The 24892-nt window shown below is 36.3% G+C and overlaps 5 protein-coding genes across 10 annotated transcripts; all 5 read left to right on the plus strand.

Moving 5' to 3' along the window:
• Positions 1–191: 191 nt before the first annotated feature.
• Positions 192–2075, plus strand: LOC107227345 (pterin-4-alpha-carbinolamine dehydratase). The gene is made up of 3 exons (XM_015668464.2): positions 192–513; positions 1440–1559; positions 1668–2075. The coding sequence occupies exons 1-3, from the start codon at positions 394–396 to the stop codon at positions 1848–1850; spliced, it is 423 nt and encodes a 140-aa protein (XP_015523950.2). The 5' UTR covers positions 192–393; the 3' UTR covers positions 1851–2075.
• Positions 2076–2661: 586 nt separating this feature from the next.
• On the plus strand, positions 2662–12080 carry LOC107227317 (serine/threonine-protein kinase D3). 2 transcript variants are annotated; one of them, XM_015668430.2, is made up of 14 exons: positions 2662–3049; positions 3168–3554; positions 3906–4190; positions 4278–4409; positions 4512–4723; positions 5258–5537; positions 5684–5835; positions 5905–5966; positions 6105–6228; positions 6320–6452; positions 6540–6725; positions 6826–7575; positions 7819–7904; positions 7992–12080. In XM_015668430.2, exons 2-14 carry the CDS (start codon positions 3500–3502, stop codon positions 8103–8105), a joined length of 2571 nt encoding a protein of 856 aa, XP_015523916.2. In that variant the 5' UTR covers positions 2662–3049; positions 3168–3499; the 3' UTR covers positions 8106–12080. The 2 variants fall into 2 exon arrangements, with proteins under 2 accessions (XP_015523916.2, XP_046592334.1); XM_046736378.1 differs by having other exon boundaries at positions 6543–6725.
• A 133-nt stretch (positions 12081–12213) lies between these two features.
• LOC124293838 lies at positions 12214–13992 on the plus strand. The gene is made up of 3 exons (XM_046736382.1): positions 12214–13249; positions 13385–13542; positions 13656–13992. Exons 1-3 carry the CDS (start codon positions 12535–12537, stop codon positions 13791–13793), a joined length of 1011 nt encoding a protein of 336 aa, XP_046592338.1. The 5' UTR covers positions 12214–12534; the 3' UTR covers positions 13794–13992.
• A 271-nt stretch (positions 13993–14263) lies between these two features.
• Positions 14264–16973, plus strand: LOC107227325 (phosphoacetylglucosamine mutase). The gene is made up of 8 exons (XM_046736381.1): positions 14264–14325; positions 14420–14523; positions 14679–14749; positions 14835–15412; positions 15550–15831; positions 16005–16162; positions 16255–16563; positions 16653–16973. Exons 2-8 carry the CDS (start codon positions 14432–14434, stop codon positions 16792–16794), a joined length of 1632 nt encoding a protein of 543 aa, XP_046592337.1. The 5' UTR covers positions 14264–14325; positions 14420–14431; the 3' UTR covers positions 16795–16973.
• A 506-nt stretch (positions 16974–17479) lies between these two features.
• Positions 17480–20273, plus strand: LOC107227374 (protoheme IX farnesyltransferase, mitochondrial). Of its 5 annotated transcripts, none has more exons than XM_015668515.2 (7): positions 17480–17570; positions 17809–17931; positions 18054–18360; positions 18454–18649; positions 18936–19111; positions 19347–19664; positions 19909–20273. In XM_015668515.2, the coding sequence occupies exons 2-7, from the start codon at positions 17854–17856 to the stop codon at positions 20130–20132; spliced, it is 1299 nt and encodes a 432-aa protein (XP_015524001.1). In that variant the 5' UTR covers positions 17480–17570; positions 17809–17853; the 3' UTR covers positions 20133–20273. The 5 variants fall into 5 exon arrangements, with proteins under 5 accessions (XP_015524001.1, XP_015523985.1, XP_015523993.1 ...); XM_015668499.2 differs by having other exon boundaries at positions 17500–17667; XM_015668507.2 differs by having other exon boundaries at positions 17501–17727.
• The last annotated feature ends 4619 nt before the right edge of the window (positions 20274–24892 follow it).

Consider the following 24892-nt stretch of genomic DNA (forward strand, 5'->3'; position numbering starts at 1 on the left):
ATGTAATTGTTTTTTCTTTAAGTTGTCAAGTAATTTCATCGTAAGAAAATCGGATTTCACGGTCTCGCGTACTTAATATGCGTTAAGTAATTCGTGAATAAGTATTTTAAGGTCTAGTATTATTCTATGCAATGAACGTCATAAGTATGGTACCAAACTAGCATGTTCTTTTGATTCTGCGCCGGGAGTTACACGTCAGGGATAATCTACATCAGAAAATTAGCTTTTTGTGAATAACAGCAGAATTGTTTTTATTTTTAATCATGATCCTCTGGCAAGTGTTATGAACCTGAAAACAGTTTAATACGAATTCTCCATTGACGTTTCAGGTAATCGGTCGAAGATAAAAATAAATTCCTACGCAGAGTTTATGCAGGTATAGGTTAGGAAATTATGATGATGGCGGCCATATTGAAAACGAGTTTGACCAGTGGGAGAGTTTGTAGAAAGATACTTTACTCTGTCGCAGACCGACGTAGCGCAACATCTCAAGCTCGTAGCAAAACTAAAATGGTAAGAATATATTTATAATCCAAACTGTGCAATATTACTGGTCACGAAACCGCTGGATCGAGTTCTTTTGAAACGTATTTAAATCGGTAAAACATACAAGTCAATTCATTCATTGTTGTTTTTCAGTTTGAATACTACACTTTTCGATGTTACAACAATATGCTGCGATTATAATATAGAACTAATTTCAATATTTGTTGCGTAAATATAAATTGAAGATAATACAATTATGCTCATTGTTGATTTTTCTTGAGTGTCGCGTCATTTTTCATGAATAGACTGTATTAAATTTGTGAAAGGCTTTACGGGTACGGACGTATTCCATCGCAACAAGTGGTGTGTACACACTATAGCGTAATCAATATTTCACAATTCGAAAAAGAAATCAATGAAAGGCAGTGATCTAGAAACCTTGAGATTCATGTAGTGGTTTGTAGGCTACTTTTTATTGTGGTATCATGAATTGAATGAGCATAAATAAAATGTGCAATAAGTGCGCATATAATTATATATTTACGACAGTCACAGGAGCGATTAGGGATTTCCGTTTCACTTTACTGCTTTAGCAATACTTATAGTGGTCGCGGATACTGCGGTCGTCTTTGAAAAGATTTATTTTCGTGTACACTTAAGTTTCCGTTATATGTATCGTTATCTTACTTTTTTCACACACTTTTAAACTCTTAATAAAATTGATAATACGATGAATTTCAACTTTAAGCATTATATGGAATATACAGTATAATACATGTGAGATAACCAAAGGGTAATTAATGTTTACACAAAAATTAATAAACAAACCAATATCAGTGCTTTGATAAAATTGTTTGTCAATTATCATTCAATTTTGCATGGTTACGCATGAAAAATTACGTGTTGCATTTATCAGACTCACAATATGTATTCGAATATTTATCGGATTTCAGGGCAAACTCACATCTCAGGAGCGAGAAAAAGACTTGAGCCCATTACTGAGCAATGGATGGACCGTACAAGATTCGCGAGATGCCATCTATAAAGAATTTCTATTCAAAAATTTCAATCAGGTCTCAAAAATGAATAAGAATTAATATTGATAATTCGAGCTTCAAAGTTTTTCTTGTGCAACCAAAGTAATTCGTTCTTATATTATTTCTATAATTTATTTATTACAGGCATTTGGCTTCATGTCAAGGGTAGCACTGCAAGCTGAGAAAATGGATCATCACCCCGAATGGTTTAACGTTTATAACAAAGTGCAGATAACTTTGTCTTCCCATGATGTAAACGGATTGTCTCAAAGGGATGTTAAGCTAGCTACGTTTATCGATACCGTTGCTACAACATCCAACGAATGATCGTGAAAAGAGGAAAAAAAATTCGAATAAATCAATCATTCGATTATGAAACTTAAGGCACGGAAAAGCGACCTTGATTTATTCATTACAGCACCTTTGTCAGTTAGTTGGTGGAGCTTATTCTTTCAAATATACGTAATATATTCCATGCATGTTTGAGATACTAACCATCTAATCGAATGTAAAAAACGATGAAATAAAACAATTTTCAATTTTTGTTCCTAACTTAAGTGTCAGTCTCTTACAGTAGTCATACCACAAGGAGCAATACGTTGTTTTCCAATGCCCGGTTCAATCATACGCGCTTTGCTGAAACGGGTCAATGTTGTAAAAAAACTGAAGAATATAAGACTTGTTCCTTCCGCGGACGGGTCAGACACATTTTAGTCCCGTTCTGCGTAGACTATACTTGTCTGTGAACCATATGGAAGTTGTGTTAAAAATATACAATGCTGCAATGTTTGCGTCAAGTGTTAGCAAAATTGAAAGTGAACAATGCGGAATAGATATTTTTATACTCAACGGTCATATTTTGTTTAATTTTTAATAACAGTAAAATTAGTAATGCGGGTGAAAACTAATTAAAGAGATTTCCAAGCTTTGAACGGTGCGCTAAATAATATCGAACGCGATTGGTTGAAAATCCAAGATGGCCATCGTACGGTCCGGATACGCGGACGCGCGATTGGTTCTTAGAGATAGCTACGCACATTAGCTGCGCAGGAATATAATTCAGATGTTCTGGTCGATATGTGGTTCTTCCAATATTCGCTAGCGTCGCGAGCATCGAGCGTGGTTTCCCATCTGTTGGTCTAATCATTTAGCGGCATGGGAACCACGACCGATCGACGGCACGCTGTCAGTGGTGAACAGGGATAAATAGATTATATTCCGATTTCGACGGTTTCGCTCGCGCAAGTGTGTGTGAACGAATGCAGCCTGGGCACGGGCAACGAATCGACGAAGTTGAACCCGTTAGCCCTCCTCCCTATAAACAGTATACGCAACATTGACGACACGATGGGTCTGACGAGGTGCATCAACGGTACCAGTGTTAATTGTAATTTGAGAAACTTGTGAAACAGCGAGTGTCGAGTGTACGTGACAGTAGAGAGAACATGATCAAGCTGTGGACAACTAGTGCAGCATAGCCGTGCGTAACATAAAACTTTGACGAGTTTATGAGCAGAGACCAGAAGGTGGGTTGGACCGCCAAAGCTAACTGTACATTGCTTCGCAAATTTATGCTTGTGACCTGTCCGTGTGCATGCGTCAGTGTTATTTTACACCTTTTTAAATACCTTATTATTATTTCAGTTTGGGCTGTTTCTCGTACCGAGTAACATTCAATAACGATTTCAGACTATTCCTGTGTTTGCATTTTCAAACCGACCTCCTTTTCTTTCTCATTTGCGCTGGTTTTACGCTGTAGTTATACCGTTGCTCGTTAATATTACAAGACCCCTTTTTTCCTCTAACGTATATACAACACGACCGTCGTAAGCTGTCGAAAAAACATGCAAGAAACATATGCATTCGTATCCGCTTCGGTTTTCTTACATCACGTAGCTTTAAAACGTCGCGTATCCGTATAACCACCCTATACACTGCTCTACATTTCACTTCAAAGAATACACGCATTTGATTGAATGGACCGAAGATTTACCAAGACGTTATTTGATACTGCTGCAAAACCCCTAAAAAGTATGTATGACATTAAATCGTTCACTTCAGATTCCATGCGTACATCATGACTCATTCTAGCAGTTCTTAAATTTTACATCATTTTCGCTCAATTGGTTTATCGTACTTTTTACTATCACAAATTTTATTCAAACGGTTAATGTGTGGCAAATAGTTCAATTTTAGTATCGAACACTTTTTCCTTATTAATTACTTGGTATTATCTTTGGAATTATTCATTAATCACTTTCGTTGCATATTAAGCAAAACAGTTACGCATATTTGTGTACACGTTTTGCGCTAAGGGAGGAATCAGCAGGCAGCACATTTTGATAGGATTTACCAACGGTAATTTAATTTATTATTTTACAGTGGATTGGACACAAGTTATAATGGAGGGACCTGAGGTGACGTTTTTATTCCAGTTCGGGTTGACTCGCAATACCGTAACTGTTGAGGCTGGCACTCTCACATTAAAAACTCTAAAAGACTTGGCCTGTGATTTTATCAATGATAAGTGTCCCGATCATGGTTTGAGCCGTCTAAATGAAAGGCTGCTCTTGTTTAAACACGATTATAATTCAACAAATATTCTTCAACTTATTACAAATGCTACCGAAGTTGTCGACGAAACATTGGTTGAAATAGTATTGACTGGTAAGTCAAGTTGCGATGAAGTTTAGTCTTTTGGTTTTCATCCTTGTCTCGCAACTGGTAAAACTTATTTAATATTTCACATTTCAGCACAAGTACCGAGTGAGGATGTACTTATACGACCACATACCCTGGTGGTTCATTCGTATAAGGTTCCAACCTTTTGTGATTTTTGTGGTGAAATGTTATTTGGTCTAGTTCGTCAAGGACTTAAATGCGAAGGTAGATTTCAGCCAGTCGCATTTTAATTGGAAACTCTCATTAATCGCTAATAATTTTTCAAAATGCAACGGTACCTACAATGTTGCTTTTGATTTCTTTTAGGATGTGGAATGAATTATCATAAACGATGCGTCGTCGTGATTCCCAACAATTGTTCCAACGACAGTAATCAGAGGAGACGCAGCTCTACGTTCTTGAATGTTCCCAGGTCTCCGAGCCAAGGTTCGACAAGCAGTTTGGCCAGTGGCAGCGATGATACTGCTAGCCTCAGCACGAGCACTGCGTCCCACTCAAGCCAAAATAACAGCACGCTTGTAAGTATCCCCGGTTTTTATTATCATGAAGTTAAAATCCGCTTTGTTTTTTTGCAGTTTTTTAGTTTGAAGTAATTTCGTTTTCGTTCATTATGTTAAGAAAAGTATTCATTTTTCTGTAACACGTAAACTATTGAGTAAGCGAACTCAAATGTTGAACCCTTCAATTGCAAGATAATATTTAGGATATCATGTTATGCTTTTGCGCTTCGAGAGGAAGCAGTCAATCCAGAACTCGCGATGATTATCTATAATTGGTTAGTTCCTGCACAGATAAACGTGGTATCGGCGTGTGGTTCCTTTTTAATATCGTATATGCTTCAAACATAGTTAAGGATAATATGTTTTGGATCAAGTTTTATGGTATAATAATAATGTTTTAACTATTATTTCAATAATACAACTACGCTGTCGATTATTATTCGATTGATTGCAAAATAAACAAAAGTAGGTAGATTTTAACAATTAGTGTTTGCCTGTTTATAATTGAATATAGAAAATGACATTGATGTTTTGTTTTCTTCCATCTTGCAGACTATTCCCAACATATTAGTTCCCAAACCATCACGATCACCATTGCTGGGGGGGCGTCCACCCTGGATAGATCGTGAAATTGGAAATCGTATTAAAATTCCGCATACTTTTGTAGTGCACACTTATACTCGGCCCACAGTTTGCGGATTATGCAAAAAACTATTGGGTGGATTATTCAAACAAGGCTTACAGTGTAAAGATTGTCAGTACAATACCCACAAAAAATGCATCGACAAAATTCCTAAAGACTGTACTGGCGAGATTCCAAGAGATAGTACAGGTGATGATCATTTTTGTCCTATCAATTAACTGGTATATTACATACTTTTACAATGATTTTAATATGAAAATTTTCAAAAATTCTCTATAAATTAAGCAAGAGTTTTCACTAAAGTATACAGTAAATAATAAGGCTTCTTTATTCAGGTGCAGAATATCGAGATGGTGGCGAAACCGAAGGGCGATATGGTGGTCGTAACGAAGAAGGAGATGCTGACAGTGCTACCGAATCTCCATTGCCCTCATCGCATCCTTCGTGTGTGGCTGATGACAGAAACCACAATGGGGGATTAAATTCTGTAAGTTATTAGAAAGATCGGCTTAAAAACCAAAATCATAACAACACTTTTATCAATATTTTTCCACAGGATCTCATTCCAAGTCACGATGAAGTCTCGTCTGATGAATTCCCGAAGACCAGACCCTCGAGGTAAGATTTTTAACAAAGCTAGAGTAATCTATTTCCCAAAGTCAAGTCTTTATGTAATATTCTCATCTAAAGATGGTTCTCTTTGATTTCTCTACCCCCACTTTCCTTTTCTTGTTTCTACATTATTAAAGTTTGCAGTTCATCGCCAAGCAACAACATTCCGCTGATGCGAATAGTTCAAAGTGTTAAACATACAAAACGACGTGGTTCTAAAGTTCTGAAAGAAGGCTGGATGGTGCATTTTACTAGTCGTGATCCGACGGTCAGTGAAAGAATATGATGCTATTTAACAATACTACATAGTTTGGTATGTAATTCCGAGATAAACGTTGATAATATATCCCTAATTTCAGAGGAAACGACATTATTGGAGACTGGATACGAAAGCTATTACACTCTTTCAGAGCGACAGCGGACACAAATATTACAAGGAGATACCATTGGCGGAAATTTTGTATATTGATACTGCCAGAACGCCACATTCCAGTAAGTTTCATCACAAAATATTAAACTGACATTTACTATTCTATTAACTAAATACAGGTATTGATGGGAAATTTCTAAAACCTTTAGCAGATTCTATGCATTGTTTTGAATTGAGAACTGCGAACGTGGATTATTATGTCGGTGAAGATCCACTTCACAGCGGTGCCACTGGACAGATGCCTCCACAAGAAAGTGGCGTCGGAGCGCACTTAGCCAAATCATGGGAGACGAGTATTCGGCAAGCTTTAATGCCTGTCACATCTGCATCAACACGTAAATAAACAGTTTTTTATACTACTCAGTTGATCCGAGTTGTAATAAATGCAACAGCAAACGTTTTTATATGTAAAATGTAATTTTTAATCATTTGTAGCGCAAGAGCAACAGTCCATGGAACCTGACGAGCGCGTAGTCGATATGTCGCAATTGTATCAAATTTGTCCAGACGAAGTATTGGGATCTGGTCAATTTGGGATAGTGTACGGTGGTACATACCGCAAAACGGGTCGCGCCGTAGCAATTAAAGTAATTGACAAACTTCGCTTTCCGACAAAGCAGGAGGCACAGCTCAAAAACGAAGTTGCAATTTTACAAAATCTTTCGCACAGCGGTGTCGTTAATTTGGAACGAATGTTTGAAACCCCAGAACGAATATTCGTCGTGATGGAGAAGTTGAAAGGAGACATGCTCGAGATGATTTTGAATTCGGAAAGGGGACGTCTCAGTGAAAGGATCACAAAGTTTCTTATAACACAAATATTAGTTGCGCTGAAACATTTACACAGTAAAAATATTGTCCACTGTGATCTGAAACCAGAAAACGTATTGCTCAGCAGTAACAGTGATTTTACTCAAGTAAAGCTTTGCGATTTTGGATTTGCAAGGATTATTGGAGAGAAGAGTTTCAGAAGAAGCGTTGTTGGTACTCCCGCTTACTTGGCTCCCGAAGTATTGCGAAATAAGGGATACAACAGATCACTGGATATGTGGAGTGTTGGCGTTATTATCTATGTTTCACTTAGTGGTACGTTCCCATTCAATGAAGAGGAAGATATCAACGAACAAATTAAAAATGCAGCTTTCATGTATCCACCAAAACCATGGAAAGAAATATCTTCTGATGGTAAGTTTTGGTAATAGTTGAAAACACAATACAATTTCATCGGAATAATGTAAACTGAATTTTGGGTTACGAAAATTCGAATACACATCAAGTTTGGCCAAACTAATTGAACAAACGACGTAAAAATTATTTCAACACAGATATATTTGCATGTTTCCGATTGATATAACATTTGCAGCAGCTGGTTTGTTACTACTTTATTATAACTAGTTATTTCTAATACCTCAATGTTATTGCTTACAGCTATAGATTTAATTAATAATCTACTGCAAGTCAAACATCAAAAGCGATATACCGTTGACAAGAGTTTACAACATGTATGGTTACAGGTGGGTAAATTTTATTGAAAGTAGAGCTCAGAAGTTCAATGAGTGACAACAATTTTCTTAATCGAACTACGTTGTTTGCGATTTTAGGATTATCAAACATGGTGTGATCTCAGAGAACTTGAGCAACAGGTTGGTTGTCGTTACTTAACTCACGAAAGTGACGACGCTCGTTGGATGTCCTACGCTAATCAACGGGCATGACAAAACTTCTCTCCGACCATAACCATTGAACCACCAACATCTATGCTACATAAGGGGTGGGCGCGAAGTGCCCGTGCTACCATCAGGCGTTTCATTCGCACCTGACAAATCAGAAACGTTTGAAACACATTTCATTTTACGTATTTCCGTCAAGTGATATTGAAAGCAATTTATTCCTGAAATAGTATTCAATGTTTTGCGAAACATTTTTAGCAAATCGTCGATATAATAAAACTGCAAGCCCGTGATTTTAGCCCTGGACTGTTAGTATTACCTATGTTACAATAATGCAAAATAACCGCGAATCTTGGTGTATTTTAGCATAATAACACAGTGAGCAAAGCACTCGCGTTTTGGGTGACATTTTTTCCCAAAAGTTTACTTCTAGATTTTGGACTGCAATAGCAAAGCAGAGACATTAATATTTATGCGAATTTATCACTGCATTGTGCCATCCTGGGCTTCTAGATATGTTCAATTTTTTAATTTACTGAAATTGCTGTATCGAATGAAAAACGATTTTTAAAAATCCCCGAGATATGCGTCCGTGAAAAGCTTGCAGCTCAATTTGCATGATAAATATTGACCAAACTCCTCATAATTGCCGAATGTTTAACTTTGATACCATTGAATTTAGCATTGTCAGATACTAACTTTCCGAAATTAGATGAGATTTTTACCACTAGTTAGTTTTAAAAACAAATGGACGGATTAACGGAAATATAACGATAGTTCGATAGTTGAATCATGTTTAAGATGAATTGCTACAATTTATGATATAGAGAAAAGATTCGAACATTTATTGTAAATTGTTAAATGATGAACTTACCTCAGATTCTCAAGCTATTTTTACATTAAATTTTTTATTTTTCTTCATCTTTTGTTTACACGATAAGATTTGCGGTTTTAGATTCATTCGATTTTCCAAAATATTTTTTCACAAACTGAGCCTTACACATAATAAGTTTCAATTTTCAGGAACCGAATCTTTATAAACACCGAAACAAAGATTATTCAATTTGAGCTGAGAAGAAAAATTTGTTTAAAAAAAAAAAATAATGCATGTAAATTGATTCTCGTTTCACGATTATTTAAAATTTTATTAGCTAGCGAAAAAATGATACATTATTGTTATTATTATTATTATTATTATATATATATATTTTTTTTTATGAATTGAAAAGAGGTATTCTAAGAATAGATCATATGCTTTGAAGTGCAGTTTAAAAATAAGTGGTAACAATGACAAATGCTGGAATTTCGCATTGAACCATGTTTACCCTGAGCGAGAATCTTTGATTTCCGATACGATGATTATTATTATCATTAATTCTATGAATCTCTATGTTGTGACCTGGTTGTGGGATCTGGTTAATTTTAATTTTTATTATATTTTATTATACAAATTGGACGCAATATTATAACATTATACTATGTACCGTTCTATTTTATATACATCATACTTAATTAAATGCTCAGTATACTGAGCTATTCAGGAGTCGGTGATGTATTCTATATATAGGATTAACTTCAGGGAGACCCTACCGTACTTGACTTTTGGATAGTTCCTTAATATCACTCGTTTTTTTTTACGGTGATAGATAACATTAGCATATTATTTTAACCCGAGAGCCATTATAGTTGAATAATACGTGAGCTTAGCTTGATCGTTTCAAATTTAGCTCAAAACGTTGAAAAAAAGTTGAAAGTACCCGTGGGATGTTTTGTTATTGCTCGAATAATGAGCATATCGAGAATGAAAATGTTGAGGAGTCTTATACCTATGGTTTATTGGTTGTAGAAATCGTAATATAACAAAACGCACAGTAAATCATTCCGAACAAATTTTTTTCAATCTTTTTAACTAATTACGTGCTTAGTATACCTGATTTTATATTTTTTTTTATATCAAATCGATTATATAACTTGAGAATTATTGTTCTTTCGTTAAAAAAAAAAAAATAAAACATTACCGGTATTCTAAATATTTATATTTGTCCTATTTTGCCTGGAAGTAAAAGATCTACAGTGAATAAATTGATTATAATAACGTATTGTAGCTTTCAGGTGTACAGTTTACGCGTTGATTAAGTTTTTAAAAATTTTACGTTTGTATTACATTTTTTATTACATTGATTGTAACATCTTGATATTATTTAAATGAATTTAATTCAGCATAAAAGTATATCTTATTATGATTATTATTACGTTTTTCGTTTAATTTAACCGCTGCATGCGTCTGTACAATATATCTAATTTATTTATGAAATTCTTTTGTCCCCTCGGAACATTTAAATGATGTAAAATATACTTGATTTTAAATCTTTCCACTATCACAATCATTCAAGTTGGCGGATGTCTTGAACAACAAATGTTACAGTTGTGCGAAATAAGAATAAGGCCTACTCAAGATGTAGAATATACATTTTACGGATTAATTAATTCGTATATAGAAAATATGCACGTTAATCGAAATAAAAGTTCGAAGCAATTTCTTAATAAATTGCACGAAATTGTTATTAGTCTTACCGTCCACACACAAACGGATAAACAGTTGATAATTTTTAAAATCAAAATTGTTATCAGCAAAAGGCAACAATATTTATATAAAATTATAAATTTCTTGCTTAAGCTTGATTATAAATGAAAAAAGAATTTCACGTTACTTTGCCTAAATTATTAAGGTACGTAATGATACTTGCTTAAGGCCCAAGTTTAAAGCCGTTATATCTGGCGTCTATTCGAATTAGTGAATTTGTTCGAAAATACATTGATCAAATAAAATTGTAGAGTATTAATCAGACATTCAAATTTCTATGTTGAAAATTGCATCTCATTACTTGACATGTCTTCTTATTCAAATTAGTATTAGGTAAATTGTCTTCTGCGATCATGTTTGAAACTGCAAAGCCTTGCTGTAAATTATATATAATCTGTTGTTGCTCTGCAAATTAACACACACACATATATATATAGGTAATAAAATGTATTATTACATTATGATTATATGAATATTTCTAATACAGTTGAGAATAATATGATATCTTGTTGGTAAATTGTAACATTGTTAACTTTGCATTTTTAAAAGCAAGGTAGACTATACATTTTGTGTGATTTCTTATACCGGTTATCACTCATACCGCCGAACCGATACACCAATCTACGTCTATTGTCAATAAGTATTACTTGCTACCATACGTGGAGATAATTTTTATCACACGCCGAACTAGTATTGCCACCTGGTCTTAGAAGAACTTCCTGTCTGTTATGGCAATTAAATTGTATTGTTAGTCTTCCAAAGTCATCACTTACTACATATTTACGAATACATCACACTTTTGAAATCGATAACTTCTTATCAAGCAAAACTAATTACTAGATGCCAATATTTTGTGAAATATCATTTTTCCATAGAAGTTATACAGTCTAATTCACTACACTGACTTTATAATCTCGCTGTATTAAGCTTTCTACTTATGTCACGTTTATCTTCCCTAAGAAGTTGGTTCTGAATAAACGAATAATAAAATATAACTAAAATTATTGTAGTTACTCAAGAATTAACTGTTAAAACTTGGGTGAAGCAAACAGAAGGGCCTAATAATAATTGATCACTGAAAGCAGATCATGTAATCATAAATTGTAGAGCTGATCTGTTTTCAGAGGTAATCACATTTGTATCGTTAATATATCTAACGTAATAGTAGCTTGCGAGGTAATAATCCATTATGCTAACAGATAATGCGCATTGCTTAATATTTACAGTATTACCGAAAGGTTGTTCAGATTTAAAATGAAAAACATTTATTAAAAAAACAAACAAAAGATATAATAATAAAAGCTAAAAATAAAGAAAACCTTAAAAATATACATGTATATTAATAAGCGAATAATAAATAAAAATAAAGAAATATGTAATCATTTATGCAATTATGTAAGGGCACAAAATATAAATAAAAAGTTTTTTACTCTCAACTTCTAATTGATTCATTGATTTGGCTTTCGGATATTGTCAAACATTCTTTGGAAATGTTTTAACTCCTTGATGTGCAGTCGAATATTTTAAACTTTGTTACACTATAACAATAACAATATGACAATACTGTCATTGCTTTAGTTCTAACAGCAGGAAGTCAAAGATGCCCTGCTTGAAATAATTACTTTTGTTCCTCCGTTATGCATCCATGACTCTTCAGAGATTTAGTTCAACATAGAATTTGCAGCAAATATCATGTCATTTCTTTATCGTAACTTGAATTCGAGTGGAGTACGAATTTATCAATATTAAATCGTTATTTAATTTGTGAAAAATTATCACCAGTGAACGCTTCTTTGGTAAAAATAAAAACACAATAATTTTGACTCGTTTCTGTAAAATATTATAATAACCAGAGTGAGAAACATTTTTAGATAAGTATAAACTTTCAGTATGACGATTAAGAATACAATGGTATTAAAATGTCACCTAGTTTTCTTGATTGTGAACAAATTATTTGCTACCGGAGAGTGGGTAGAGCTGCCGCAGTTCTCCGACGAAACCAAGGTTTACAAATTAGCGGGAAATCGGCATGATACATTGTATAATAAAGTATCTAGCAATGATTATAAAACTGTGTCAGACAACAATTTTGCAATTGCAAATGCATTAAATGATTTTGGAAATACGGATGGGAACATTGCTAAAGTAATTATTTCACATGACTCCAAAGATCCTGAACACCATTCAGAATTAATCGCAACAAATCCTTCAAACTTCTCCAACCAGTCTTCATTGCACATCTACACTAATGATGATCGCAATGACGACTCAGTGGATACATTCACACAAAACGTAGACATAATCTCTAGTGTTAAAGACGTTGTACACAGCAATGTGGTGACGTCTACTCCAATGGAACACTTGACTGTGGAATCACCAACCGAAATACTCGATGATCCAACAACAGCGATACCAATATTACAATTCCCAACTACTGGAAAGCCTTATTCTGATAAAATGTCATGCAACAATCAGACATTAGAAGATTATTTGCCAATGGAAATGCTGAGGAAGGTTCATCAAACTCTAAAATCTCAACCGTCAACTATGAAGGGAAAGATTCGATTCTTGAAACAGTTTGAGAAGGATTTGAGAGCAGAAATTGGTGAGTAAACGATCTTCTATTGCGTTTCTTTTTTTTTTATTGTAAAAAATCATTATCATTGCTCTGTTTATCCGTTTATCTGTTTATTATCATAAACTCTGTACTTAGTTGAATTATTTTTCTCATGCTGCTCAGAGGCACGACTCGTCGCTGCTTTAGCTCCACCTAGGCGAACCAGAGGTGCTCATGACTATTGGGATAATGACGAAGAAATTGGTTTTCCCTCTGTGGAAGGAGCTTTAATAGCAATATCATTTTTAACTTTTGCTGTTTACCTAGTACAGCTAGTTATGGTATTTTATATAGCGTACTTTATTATTTTACTAAAATAGTATTAGCAGCATTTTGTCCAATTCCCTAATTTATGTCATTTCAATATCTCAATCAAGTTTTTAACTCTCCACAGCTGTTATTCCGCAATACCAACAATACGGTGAACGGTGCTACCATTTTCTTTGGAAGAAATCGACGATCGACAGTGGACTCGCTAACTAATAAAACAGATGAGATTCTATATTATTTAGACACATTTAATACAGAATAGTGATTACAGATAGTCATAATTCATTAGGTGTATAATTCAAGATTATTAAACTCGATGCAGTTCTGGCAAGCTGTTAGCGAATATCGATATTTTATGAGTTCTTCGCAGATATAATATTGAAACATTTTTATACTAGTTTTTTAGCGTTGTGTAAGCATGTTGTCAAAACGGAATTGAAACATACCGCAATACAATGATTTTTAGACAATTATGTTCCGACTGGTTCTTTTATTTTTTCTATGATTAGTAAGATCTTACATTCCTTTCCTTACAAATAATTAACAAAGCTATATTTACATATCTATGTCTATCACGTTTTTGTACATAATTAATACAAAATTAAGTGCATTCTTCCTTTTGAGCGATGTTCTCAACAGTTTGAATTTTGTACCGATTGTTGGGCATTATTGTGAGCGTCGGCGATATCGAAACTCGATACCATTCAAACTCCCGAAACGCGGCATAAACAAGCCGAGCGGAAAGTGCGGTGTTGGAGGTACTTGAAAGTTCATTTTTGGTGGGAGCCTTGAAGGTTGATATTTACGATATCTGAAAGTAGATAAGTAGAAATAAAGTGAAAGTTGCGGTGTCTTGAAGGAGCCCAAGTTCGATTCTCTGTTCAATAGGAATTACAAGAGATGGATGTCACATCGATTGAGACTGCAAAATCTTTGCATCCTAAAATGTACGATGGTCACATTCAGTATGGGACTGCTGGTTTTAGAACGAGGTAATTCAATTGTCAACGTTTATCACTACAATTTCATTTATATGCATAAAATTCGATAAATTCACCGGTACTGCAACATTCACGTGACAGTGTCTCAGGCATAACCTACAACTACCGAATTTCCGTCCCATATTTACTTCTCCTATTCTTCATAGATCAGAAATATTGGATCATGTCATGTTCAGAATGGGACTGTTGGCCGTATTGCGATCGAAAAGCAAACGAGGTAACGTCAGAATTCTGATATTGTTGAATAAAGCGAGCCGGGCATAAACCCTAATCTGATCAGGTCTTTGCCCTCTCAATTTCAGCCGCGATTGGTCTCATGATAACGGCCAGCCACAATGAGGAGCCTGACAACGGAGTGAAACTTGTAGATCCAGCAGGTGAAATGTTAGAGGCGTCATGGGAGAAACTAGCAACTGAGTTGGCTAACGTCGAAGATGCGAAACTTGTATCGACCTTGCAAAACATTGTCAGTACTCAAAACATTGATATCAATGCTCCTGCAAATGTCGTAGTTGGTAGAGACACTAGACAGAGTAGCCCTCGATTGGCGACTGCTGCGGTCGATGGAATAAAAGCACTGCAAGGCATGGTGAATGACTTTGCCGTTATAACTACTCCACAATTGCATTATCTTGTAGTTTGTCTCAATACCAACGAGAGCTATGGAATCGCAACGCTGCATGGCTACTACCAGAAACTTAGCAATGCTTTCAAAGAGATACGAGGAAGTTCGCCAAGTTATAAAAATTACACTCCAAACCTTGTTTTGGATGGCGCAAACGGTGTTGGCGCCATTGCAGTGAGGGAATTTCAGAAGTACTTAGGTGATTCTATTCAAATTGAACTTTACAACGATGGAAGTGGAAAGCTGAATTATATGGTGAGAAAAAAATTTTTATTTAGATGCTTACTCATCTTAATATCACTAGCTTTATCTCTGATAGATTTTCGATCTCTAAACTAGGTTTCAGGAGTTGGAGAGTTATTAAAATCATTGAATTGTTTATTTGCCAACAGTGCGGAGCTGATTTTGTTAAAGTACAACAAACCCAGCCAATGAATGTACCACAACAACAAAATGTGAGGTGTGCTAGTATCGATGGCGATGCAGATAGAGTTGTGTATTACTACACTGATGGGCAAAACAAATTCCATTTGTTGGATGGTGATAGAATAGCCACGCTAATAGCGAGTTATTTTAAAGAATTGCTTCAAGAATCTGGACTTGATTTACAACTTGGCTTAGTGCAGACTGCATATGCTAATGGAGGCTCAACGGATTATATATCCAAAGTTTTGGTTGGTCCAATTTGTTTAAAATACCAAAAATCCGAATAACCTTTCACGAAATTTATGACAAACATCTAGGGGAAGATGCATGGTGAATGGAATAGAGTATATATAGAGTATATATATATATGTGTATATATATATATATATACATCACCACCATATATATATATTGATTTCAGAAAATCCCTGTGGCTTGCGTCCCAACAGGTGTCAAGCATTTGCATCATAAAGCTCTTGATTTTGATATTGGAGTTTACTTCGAGGCGAATGGTCACGGAACTGTCACTTTTAAGGAGAGTGCGTTGGGAACGATTCGCAGTGCTATTGCAAATTTGAGGTAAAATCACAAATCCAAGGGTTCCAGGTTGTAAATCCGTCCATCATAATATTTGTTCTACAACTTATACTAAACCGTTTTTCGTATTAAAGATTGTCAGAAACTGCAAGAAGTGCTGCTTCCAAACTACTTAACGCTATTGAAGTGATAAATCAAACTGTGGGTGATGCGCTCAGTGATGTGCTTATTGTAGAAACTATTCTACATTCGAAGGGATGGAGTTTGGCAGACTGGGAAAAAAGCTACACAGATCTTCCAAACAAGCAGTTAAAAGTAAAAGTTCGCGATCGAAACGTTATCAGTACAGTAGACGCTGAACGAAAATGTGTAACTCCTGCTGGTCTACAGGAGAGAATTGATACATTAGTTGCAACATATCCCAGGGGTCGTTCTTTTGTAAGGTATGAAAGTTAAGATGCACAATTTGAATCAAGTAATAGGCTATACTAGTAATTTAGAAGTTTGTTTAACAAAGTTTTTCCATTTCCAGGCCATCTGGCACAGAGGACCTTGTCAGAGTTTACGCAGAAGGTCAGAGTGTTTCTGAGGTACAAAAATTGGCTACTGAGGTTTCACTAGCTGTCTATGAATTAGCTGGAGGTATTGGTCCTATACCAATTGTTCCAAATTAAAAGAAATCTTGAAGTATTCTATCCTGATAACAAAGATACCTATGTGAGTTAATATATTTTTGTTACAAAGAATAAAGACTTGTTGAGCGATGTGTGAACAAATATTACCTATACCTAGTGGTATGGTGATGGTATTGATTCAAAATAAAGTAACAATTACATATATTATTCAACAAATAATTCTTACAGTTGGTATATTACTTATTTAATACTTTCATGCAGATTTTGTTTAATCCAAAGTAGGTACATTTGACTAAATCTGAGGTTGAGGCTTGAACGTCAATTAGAATCGTAAGTATGCGGAAGATTTTTTTTCGTATGTAAATTCGCAGATTTGCTCTGCTGTATCATTGAGCGTTGGCGACGACAAATCCGGATTCGTCCCAAACGTTATAGGCAGTTAGTCATTCACAGTCGCTATGCGGTGCTCGTTTCGTACGGTGGAAACTTGCTTGAGAGCCTGATTAGTGTTGCACAGTTCGATAATTCGTTACTTACGAATTTTTTTTCGAATTACAACCTCTGAAGACTTCAAATCTGATAGCTTCACGAGGTTTCGGTGGTCCTATAGGATTGCGTTATACAGCTTTCGTGGATAAGGGAATTACCGGCAAGCCTACTTACCCACCGAGTAATGGTCTCGCAAGCTTGCCGATAGGTATCGGATCTCTCTTAACTTTCTTTATGCTTCCGCTTCCGCGATGCGCGGTGGACCAGGACCAGGAGCCACCTAGGAGCAGTCTGCTCTTCAACCTTGTAGTCCGTCATAATTTTCGGTGATCATACTGTGTAGTTATTATGCAACATAATATTAAATTAGCAATGACGCTGTTGAAGTATTAAACATGCATGTGATAGTTTGTCTGAATTACTGTGAGTATCGTCAGACGTATTGTGTATCTTGCTTAGTCAATCATGAATTACAATTCTAAGGTTAGTTGCGTAGGAAATCATCATTTATATAATTCCATCTTATGACATATTTTTTTTTTTGCAAACTGTTGGATGTTACAGAATCATGACACGATCCTGGTAATATACCGGCGTTAATAACTTATCATGTTATTTATTTTATACACCGCAAGACGATGTCGAAGTCTGAAATGTCTACCGTCTTCAAAGGTACTCGGTACAATGGTGAGTGATTTATTATCGATTCTTGGGTACAATTTCAATATTCGTTAGTCTTCAACAAATTAGACTTCCATATTTTAGACAGGTGAAATCTATTAGTTTATTCAAGTTTTTGTTATTGGCAGTATTCCGCCGGCGTTGCAAAGCCAACACCGTCCGCAGAACACACACCTGCAGAACGAGAAGGGCCATGTTTAACTGTGGGAAAACGTCATCGATGTCACACAATTCTCACGAGTATTTCTGTGGCTCCAAATGCATCTGCCCCCAATTCAATGGCTGATATGTTACCAAAATTTCAAGAAGTCGTTACCAGCAGTTCTGTAAAACCAAAGACAAAACCCGTGCAAGAACCAGAATGGAGGCATATGGAAGTGGACACTTCCAAATTCCCTACGCATTGTTTAATGCTTTCCAAAATTAGATTAACATGTGAGTAAACCATAGATGATTAGAGAGTGAACATATGTTTATTTATTATTCTATTGGATTTACTCACACTAATAAAAATATTTTCTTTTCCAGCTCTAGTAGTAATTACAACCATGGGTGGATACGCATTGGCTCCGGCTGCTTTTGACATTCAGACTTTTTTGTTATGTTCAATAGGAACTGGGCTTGTATCAGCAACGGCGAATTCTATAAATCAATTTTTAGAAATCCCATTCGATGCTCAGATGTCGCGAACAAAAAACAGGGTATTAGTTCGTGGCCATCTCACGTGAGTATATATATCAATAATGATTGACATGGCAAAAAATGCATGTTTTTTTTTCTCATTCATAATATATAGTCATCATTATGCGTATAATAAATATGATTGGGTGAAAGTCTAATCTATAATCAGTTTTCCAGTAATAATGTCATGAAGATTTTTATTTTTATATTGAAGGCTGTACAATTTCGTTTAATTCTCACCATTGCATACTGAATTTCAATAATTACGATTAGTTACAAAAATTGAACACTGATTATTGTAAACTTAATTAGGGACTTAATGTCAATAGGCCAGCCTATGCAATTGCATTTGCGACGGTGTCAGGTGTTGCTGGACTTTCGATGCTGTACTTAGGCGTCAATGGATTGACAGCAGCCCTAGGTGCTACAAATCTTATACTCTACACTCTAATTTACACACCGATGAAACGTGTCAGTATTCTCAATACTTGGGTTGGATCCATTGGTAAATGTGAATTTTGTGTACTGACAGATTACTTTAGAAATGTGTGAAATTTTCATTTTCAGATGTAACTGATTGCACAGTTTTCTTAATTAGAATATTTAGTTATACCTATAAAAACCGGTCACCATATCTCAAGACACTTGAAGAATGTCGTCTGTTGGAAGCTTTGCTATGTTCTTGACAAGTGATCGTAATTTTCTCAGTCGAAACACTAGTAAAGGTGAATGTTTTATAGTTGGTGCAATCCCGCCACTGATGGGATGGGCTGGATGTGCTGGAAACATTACAGCTCCTGGTGCTTGGATTATGTCCGGCATGCTATATGCCTGGCAATTCCCACACTTTAATGCACTATCTTGGAACTTGCGGCCTGATTATTCTCGTGCTGGATATAGAATGATGGCTGTAACCAACCCTGGTTTGTGTCGCAGAGTTGCATTGAGATACACGGCCGCGATCATGGGTCTGTCATATTTAGCACCTGCTTTAGATGTCACGAGTTGGTGGTTTGCAGTGGAATCGACACCGTTGAATGCATATTTTCTATATTTAGGTAACCATAGGAAATATGGTCTTCATTTCGTTCGATTCTAAGCTTGATGCATGCACAATAGATGACAATGAAGTATAGCCAGCCGAAATGAATGATTTATAAAACCGTTGTGCTTCTGACGAAACAACTTAAATTAACTTATCTTCCGTTTGGTTTATGATTGGAATATGAATCTTTGAATGCATTCTAAGGTATTACTGCGAAAATAGCTTGCATGTAACATTGTAATTTTTTTTCATTCCAGCTTGGCAATTCTATAAAGAGTCCGACAGTGCGAGTTCGCGTAAACTATTTCGATTTTCGTTGATACATCTGCCCGCTTTAATGTTACTCATGCTCTTCAACAAAAAGTCTTTGAGAAATACAACAGATACGACGAATTCTGTTTCAACTAATGGTGAAAAAGATCCTCAAAGTTATTTCGCTGTGCTGGGAAAACCAACTACGTTGAAAGCATCTACAGTATAGACGAACTGTCAGGTAGAGAATATTGTAATTTTGTAAAGCATAGTACAAACAATTACAATGTGCAATAAACGTATGACCACAATTTCGTTCACGATATTGTTATACAATGCGTCATGTAAATATATATCACAATTCATTACATTATTTGAACTTTTTTAACCCAATCACTTGTGGAATTGTTGAATTGATTTGAAGGATTCACAGAAGAGGTAGAACTGAAATATAAATTCCGAACTCAGATAGGAAGACAAATTTTCAATCTAATCTCCTCGTGCGTGTCGTTCACGTCCAGAACAACGAACAAAAGTTGATTAAGGGCATTAGGGTTTAAAAATAATTTTCTATTATAGAACAGAGGCTAGAACTCAAAAAACATTTTATTCATAGGCCAAAACAAAGTGACACGTTGAATGAATTCCGTATTTAAAAAGAAGTCGCAAATGAGGATTTCGGTTACGAAATATCTCAAGTTGTCACGATCTATCGTTCCAACGCTAGATTGGAAGCAAAAGTGAAGTAGGGTAGTGTTTAATACCGCTGGAACAACTCCGCTAAGAGCAGCAGGATGCACTTGCATGAAGAAATTTGTACATAGGAGGAACACAGTAAAAGAAATAGCAGCGCGGAAATCGGATGCAGAAAAGATAACGAGTTATCCTGGTAAACAATTGTTGAATATAAATAAGGTAATAAACGTAACGTCATAAAATAAGTTAATAAGCATAATTGAACTCAGAGTCTCACTTGGTTTTCAACTCAGTTCGTACTCGGTTGAAATGTTGAGGACATGTGTACTAAAACAACGCGAGACTACTAGAACCATAATAGACGCGATAAACGAAAATCGTATGTGCATGTTCTCTCATCGAGAAACTCGAGAAGTGATAAAATAATACATTCATGTGCTATTTCACTCGTTTTGATGTTATTTCTGAGTTCATGGGGCTCCGATTAGTCAGGAGAGGGTCACACGAATCAAATCTGAGACGAAAAATTTTCGGTTCCAAAAAAAATGAAAAAAAAGTAAGGCTAACCCTTTTGCATTTTTGGCGAAAATTTTCGCGATTTTGAAAAGTGCTGGAATAAATTGTTTCATGCACTATTCCGACGTGATTTTGCGAGAGAAATCGATTGGGCGCAGTCCCGATACGCTGCGAGCAACGTGCGAAGAGTTAAAGCCAAAAAACGAAAACCCGAATTTTCGACATTTTTCAGCAGGTGCTATTTTCCTCGTATCTTCTCTTCCGTTGATCCCACGCTCCTTTCGCTGCGATTTCTGAGTTCCTTGGGGTCCAATTGGTCGGAAAAGTGTCATACGAATCAATTCTGAGACGAAAAATTTTTTGGTCAAAAAAAAAGGAAGGTTAACCCCTTTGTATTTTTGGCGAAAATTTTCGCGATTTCCAAAAGTGCTGGAATCAATTAATTGTGGCACTATTCCGACGTAATTTTGCGAGAGAATTCGATTGGGCGCAGTCCCAATACGCTGCGATCAACGCATCGAAAGTTACAGCCAAAAAACGAAAACCTGAATTTTCGACATTTTTCAGCAGGTGCTATTTTCCTCGTATCTTCTCTTCCGTTGATCCCACGCTCCTTTCGCTGCGATTTCTGAGTTCCTTGGGGTCCAATTGGTCGGAAAAGTGTCATACGAATCAATTCTGAGGCGAAAAATTTTTTGGTCAAAAAAAAAGGAAGGTTAACCCCTTTGTATTTTTGGCGAAAATTTTCGCGATTTTCAAAAGTGCTAGAATGAATTGATTGTGGCACTATTCCGACGTAATTTTGCGAGAGAAATCGATTGGGCGCAGTCCCAATACGCTGCGATCAACGCATCAAAAGTTACAGCCAAAAAACGAAAATCTGAATTTTCGACATTTTTCAGCAGGTGCTTTTTTCCTCGTATCTTCTCTCCCGTTGATCCGACGCTCCTTTTGCTGCGTTTTCTGAGTTCCTTGAGGTCCAATTGGTCGGGAAAGAGTCATACGAATCAATTCTGAGACGAAATATTTTTTGGTCGAAAAAAAAGGAAGGTTAACCCCTTTGTATTTTTGGCGAAGATTTTCGCGATTTCCAAAAGTGCTGGAATCAATCAATTGTGGCACTATTCCGACGTAATTTTGCGAGAGAAATCGATTGGGCGCAGTCCCAATACGCTGCGATCAACGCATCGAAAGTTACAGCCAAAAAACGAAAACCTGAATTTTCGACATTTTTCAGCAGGTGCTTTTTTCCTCGTATCTTCTCTCCCGTTGATCCCACGCTCCTTTTGCTGCGTTTTCTGAGTTCCTTGGGGTCCAATTGGTCGGGAAAGAGTCATACGAATCAATTCTGAGACGAAAAATTTTTTGGTCAAAAAAAAAGGAAGGTTAACCCCTTTGTATTTTTGGCGAAAATTTTCGCGATTTCCAAAAGTGCTGGAATCAATCAATTGTGGCACTATTCCGACGTAATTTTGCGAGAGAAATCGATTGGGCGCAGTCCCAATACGCTGCGATCAACGCATCGAAAGTTACAGCCAAAAAACGAAAACCTGAATTTTCGACATTTTTCAGCAGGTGCTTTTTTCCTCGTATCTTCTCTCCCGTTGATCCCACGCTCCTTTTGCTGCGTTTTCTGAGTTCCTTGGGGTCCAATTGGTCGGGAAAGAGTCATACGAATCAATTCTGAGACGAAAAATTTTTTGGTCAAAAAAAAAGGAAGGTTAACCCCTTTGTATTTTTGGCGAAAATTTTCGCGATTTCCAAAAGTGCTGGAATCAATTAATTGTGGCACTATTCGGACGTAATTTTGCGAGAGAAATCGATTGGGCGCAGTCCCAATACGCTGCAATCAACGCATCGAAAGTTACAGCCAAAAAAAGAAAACCTGAATTTTCGACATTTTTGAGCAGGTGCTTTTTTCCTCGTATCTTCTCTCCCGTTGATCCCACGCTCCTATTGCTGCGTTTTCTGAGTTCCTTGGGGTCCAATTGGTCGGGAAAGAGTCATACGAATGAATTCTGAGACGAAAAATTTTTTGGTCAAAAAAAAAGTAAGGTTAACCCCTTTGTATTTTTGGCGAAAATTTTCGCGATTTTCAAAAGTGCTGGAATAAATTAATTGTGGCACTATTCCGACGTAATTTTGCGAGAGAAATCGATTGGGCGCAGTCCCAATACGCTGCGATCAACGCATCGAAAGTTACAGCCAAAAAACGAAAACCAGAATTTTCGACATTTTTCAGCAGGTGCTCTTTTCCTCGTATCTTCTCTCCCGTTGATCCGACGCTCCTTTTGCTGCGTTTTCTGAGTTCCTTGGGGTCCAATTGGTCGGGAAAGAGTCATACGAATCAATTCAGAGACGAAAAATTTTTTGGTCAAAAAAAAAGGAAGGTTAACCCCTTTGTATTTTTAGCGAAAATTTTCGCGATTTTCAAAAGTGCTGGAATAAATTAATTGTGGCACTATTCCGACGTAATTTTGCGAGAGAAATCGATTGGGCGCAGTCCCAATACGCTGCGAACAACGCATCGAAAGTTACAGCCAAAAAACGAAAACCTGAATTTTTGACAGTTTTCAGCAGGTGCTTTTTTCCTCGTATCTTCTCTCCCGTTGATCCGACGCTTCTTTTGCTGCGTTTTCTGAGTTCCTTGGGGTCCAATTGGTCGGAAAAGAGTCATACGAATCAATTCTGAGACGAAAAATTTTTTGGTCAAAAAAAAAGGAAGGTTAACCCCTTTGTATTTTTGGCGAAAATTTTCGCGATTTCCAAAAGTGCTGGAATCAATCAATTGTGGCACTATTCCGACGTAATTTTGCGAGAGAAATCGATTGGGCGCAGTCCCAATACGCTGCGATCAACGCATCGAAAGTTACAGCCAAAAAACGAAAACCTGAATTTTCGACATCTTTCAGCAGGTGCTTTTTTCCTCGTATCTTCTCTCCCGTTGATCCCACGCTCCTTTTGCTGCGTTTTCTGAGTTCCTTGGGGTCCAATTGGTCGGGAAAGAGTCATACGAATCAATTCTGAGACGAAAAATTTTTTGGTCAAAAAAAAAGGAAGGTTAACCCCTTTGTATTTTTGGCGAAAATTTTCGCGATTTCCAAAAGTGCTGGAATCAATCAATTGTGGCACTATTCCGACGTAATTTTGCGAGAGAAATCGATTGGGCGCAGTCCCAATACGCTGCGATCAACGCATCGAAAGTTACAGCCAAAAAACGAAAACCTGAATTTTCGACATTTTTCAGCAGGTGCTTTTTTCCTCGTATCTTCTCTCCCGTTGATCCGACGCTTCTTTTGCTGCGTTTTCTGAGTTCCTTGGGGTCCAATTGGTCGGGAAAGAGTCATACGAATCAATTCTGAGACGAAAAATTTTTTGGTCAAAAAAAAAGGAAGGTTAACCCCTTTGTATTTTTGGCGAAAATTTTCGCGATTTCCAAAAGTGCTGGAATCAATCAATTGTGGCACTATTCCGACGTAATTTTGCGAGAGAAATCGATTGGGCGCAGTCCCAATACGCTGCGATCAACGCATCGAAAGTTACAGCCAAAAAACGAAAACCTGAATTTTCGACATCTTTCAGCAGGTGCTTTTTTCCTCGTATCTTCTCTCCCGTTGATCCCACGCTCCTTTTGCTGCGTTTTCTGAGTTCCTTGGGGTCCAATTGGTCGGGAAAGAGTCATACGAATCAATTCTGAGACGAAAAATTTTTTGGTCGAAAAAAAAGGAAGGTTAACCCCTTTGTATTTTTAGCGAAAATTTTCGCGATTCCCAAAAG

The sequence above is a fragment of the Neodiprion lecontei genome, chromosome 4 (assembly GCF_021901455.1).
Source record: "Neodiprion lecontei isolate iyNeoLeco1 chromosome 4, iyNeoLeco1.1, whole genome shotgun sequence".
Taxonomy (NCBI): Eukaryota; Metazoa; Arthropoda; class Insecta; order Hymenoptera; family Diprionidae; genus Neodiprion; species Neodiprion lecontei.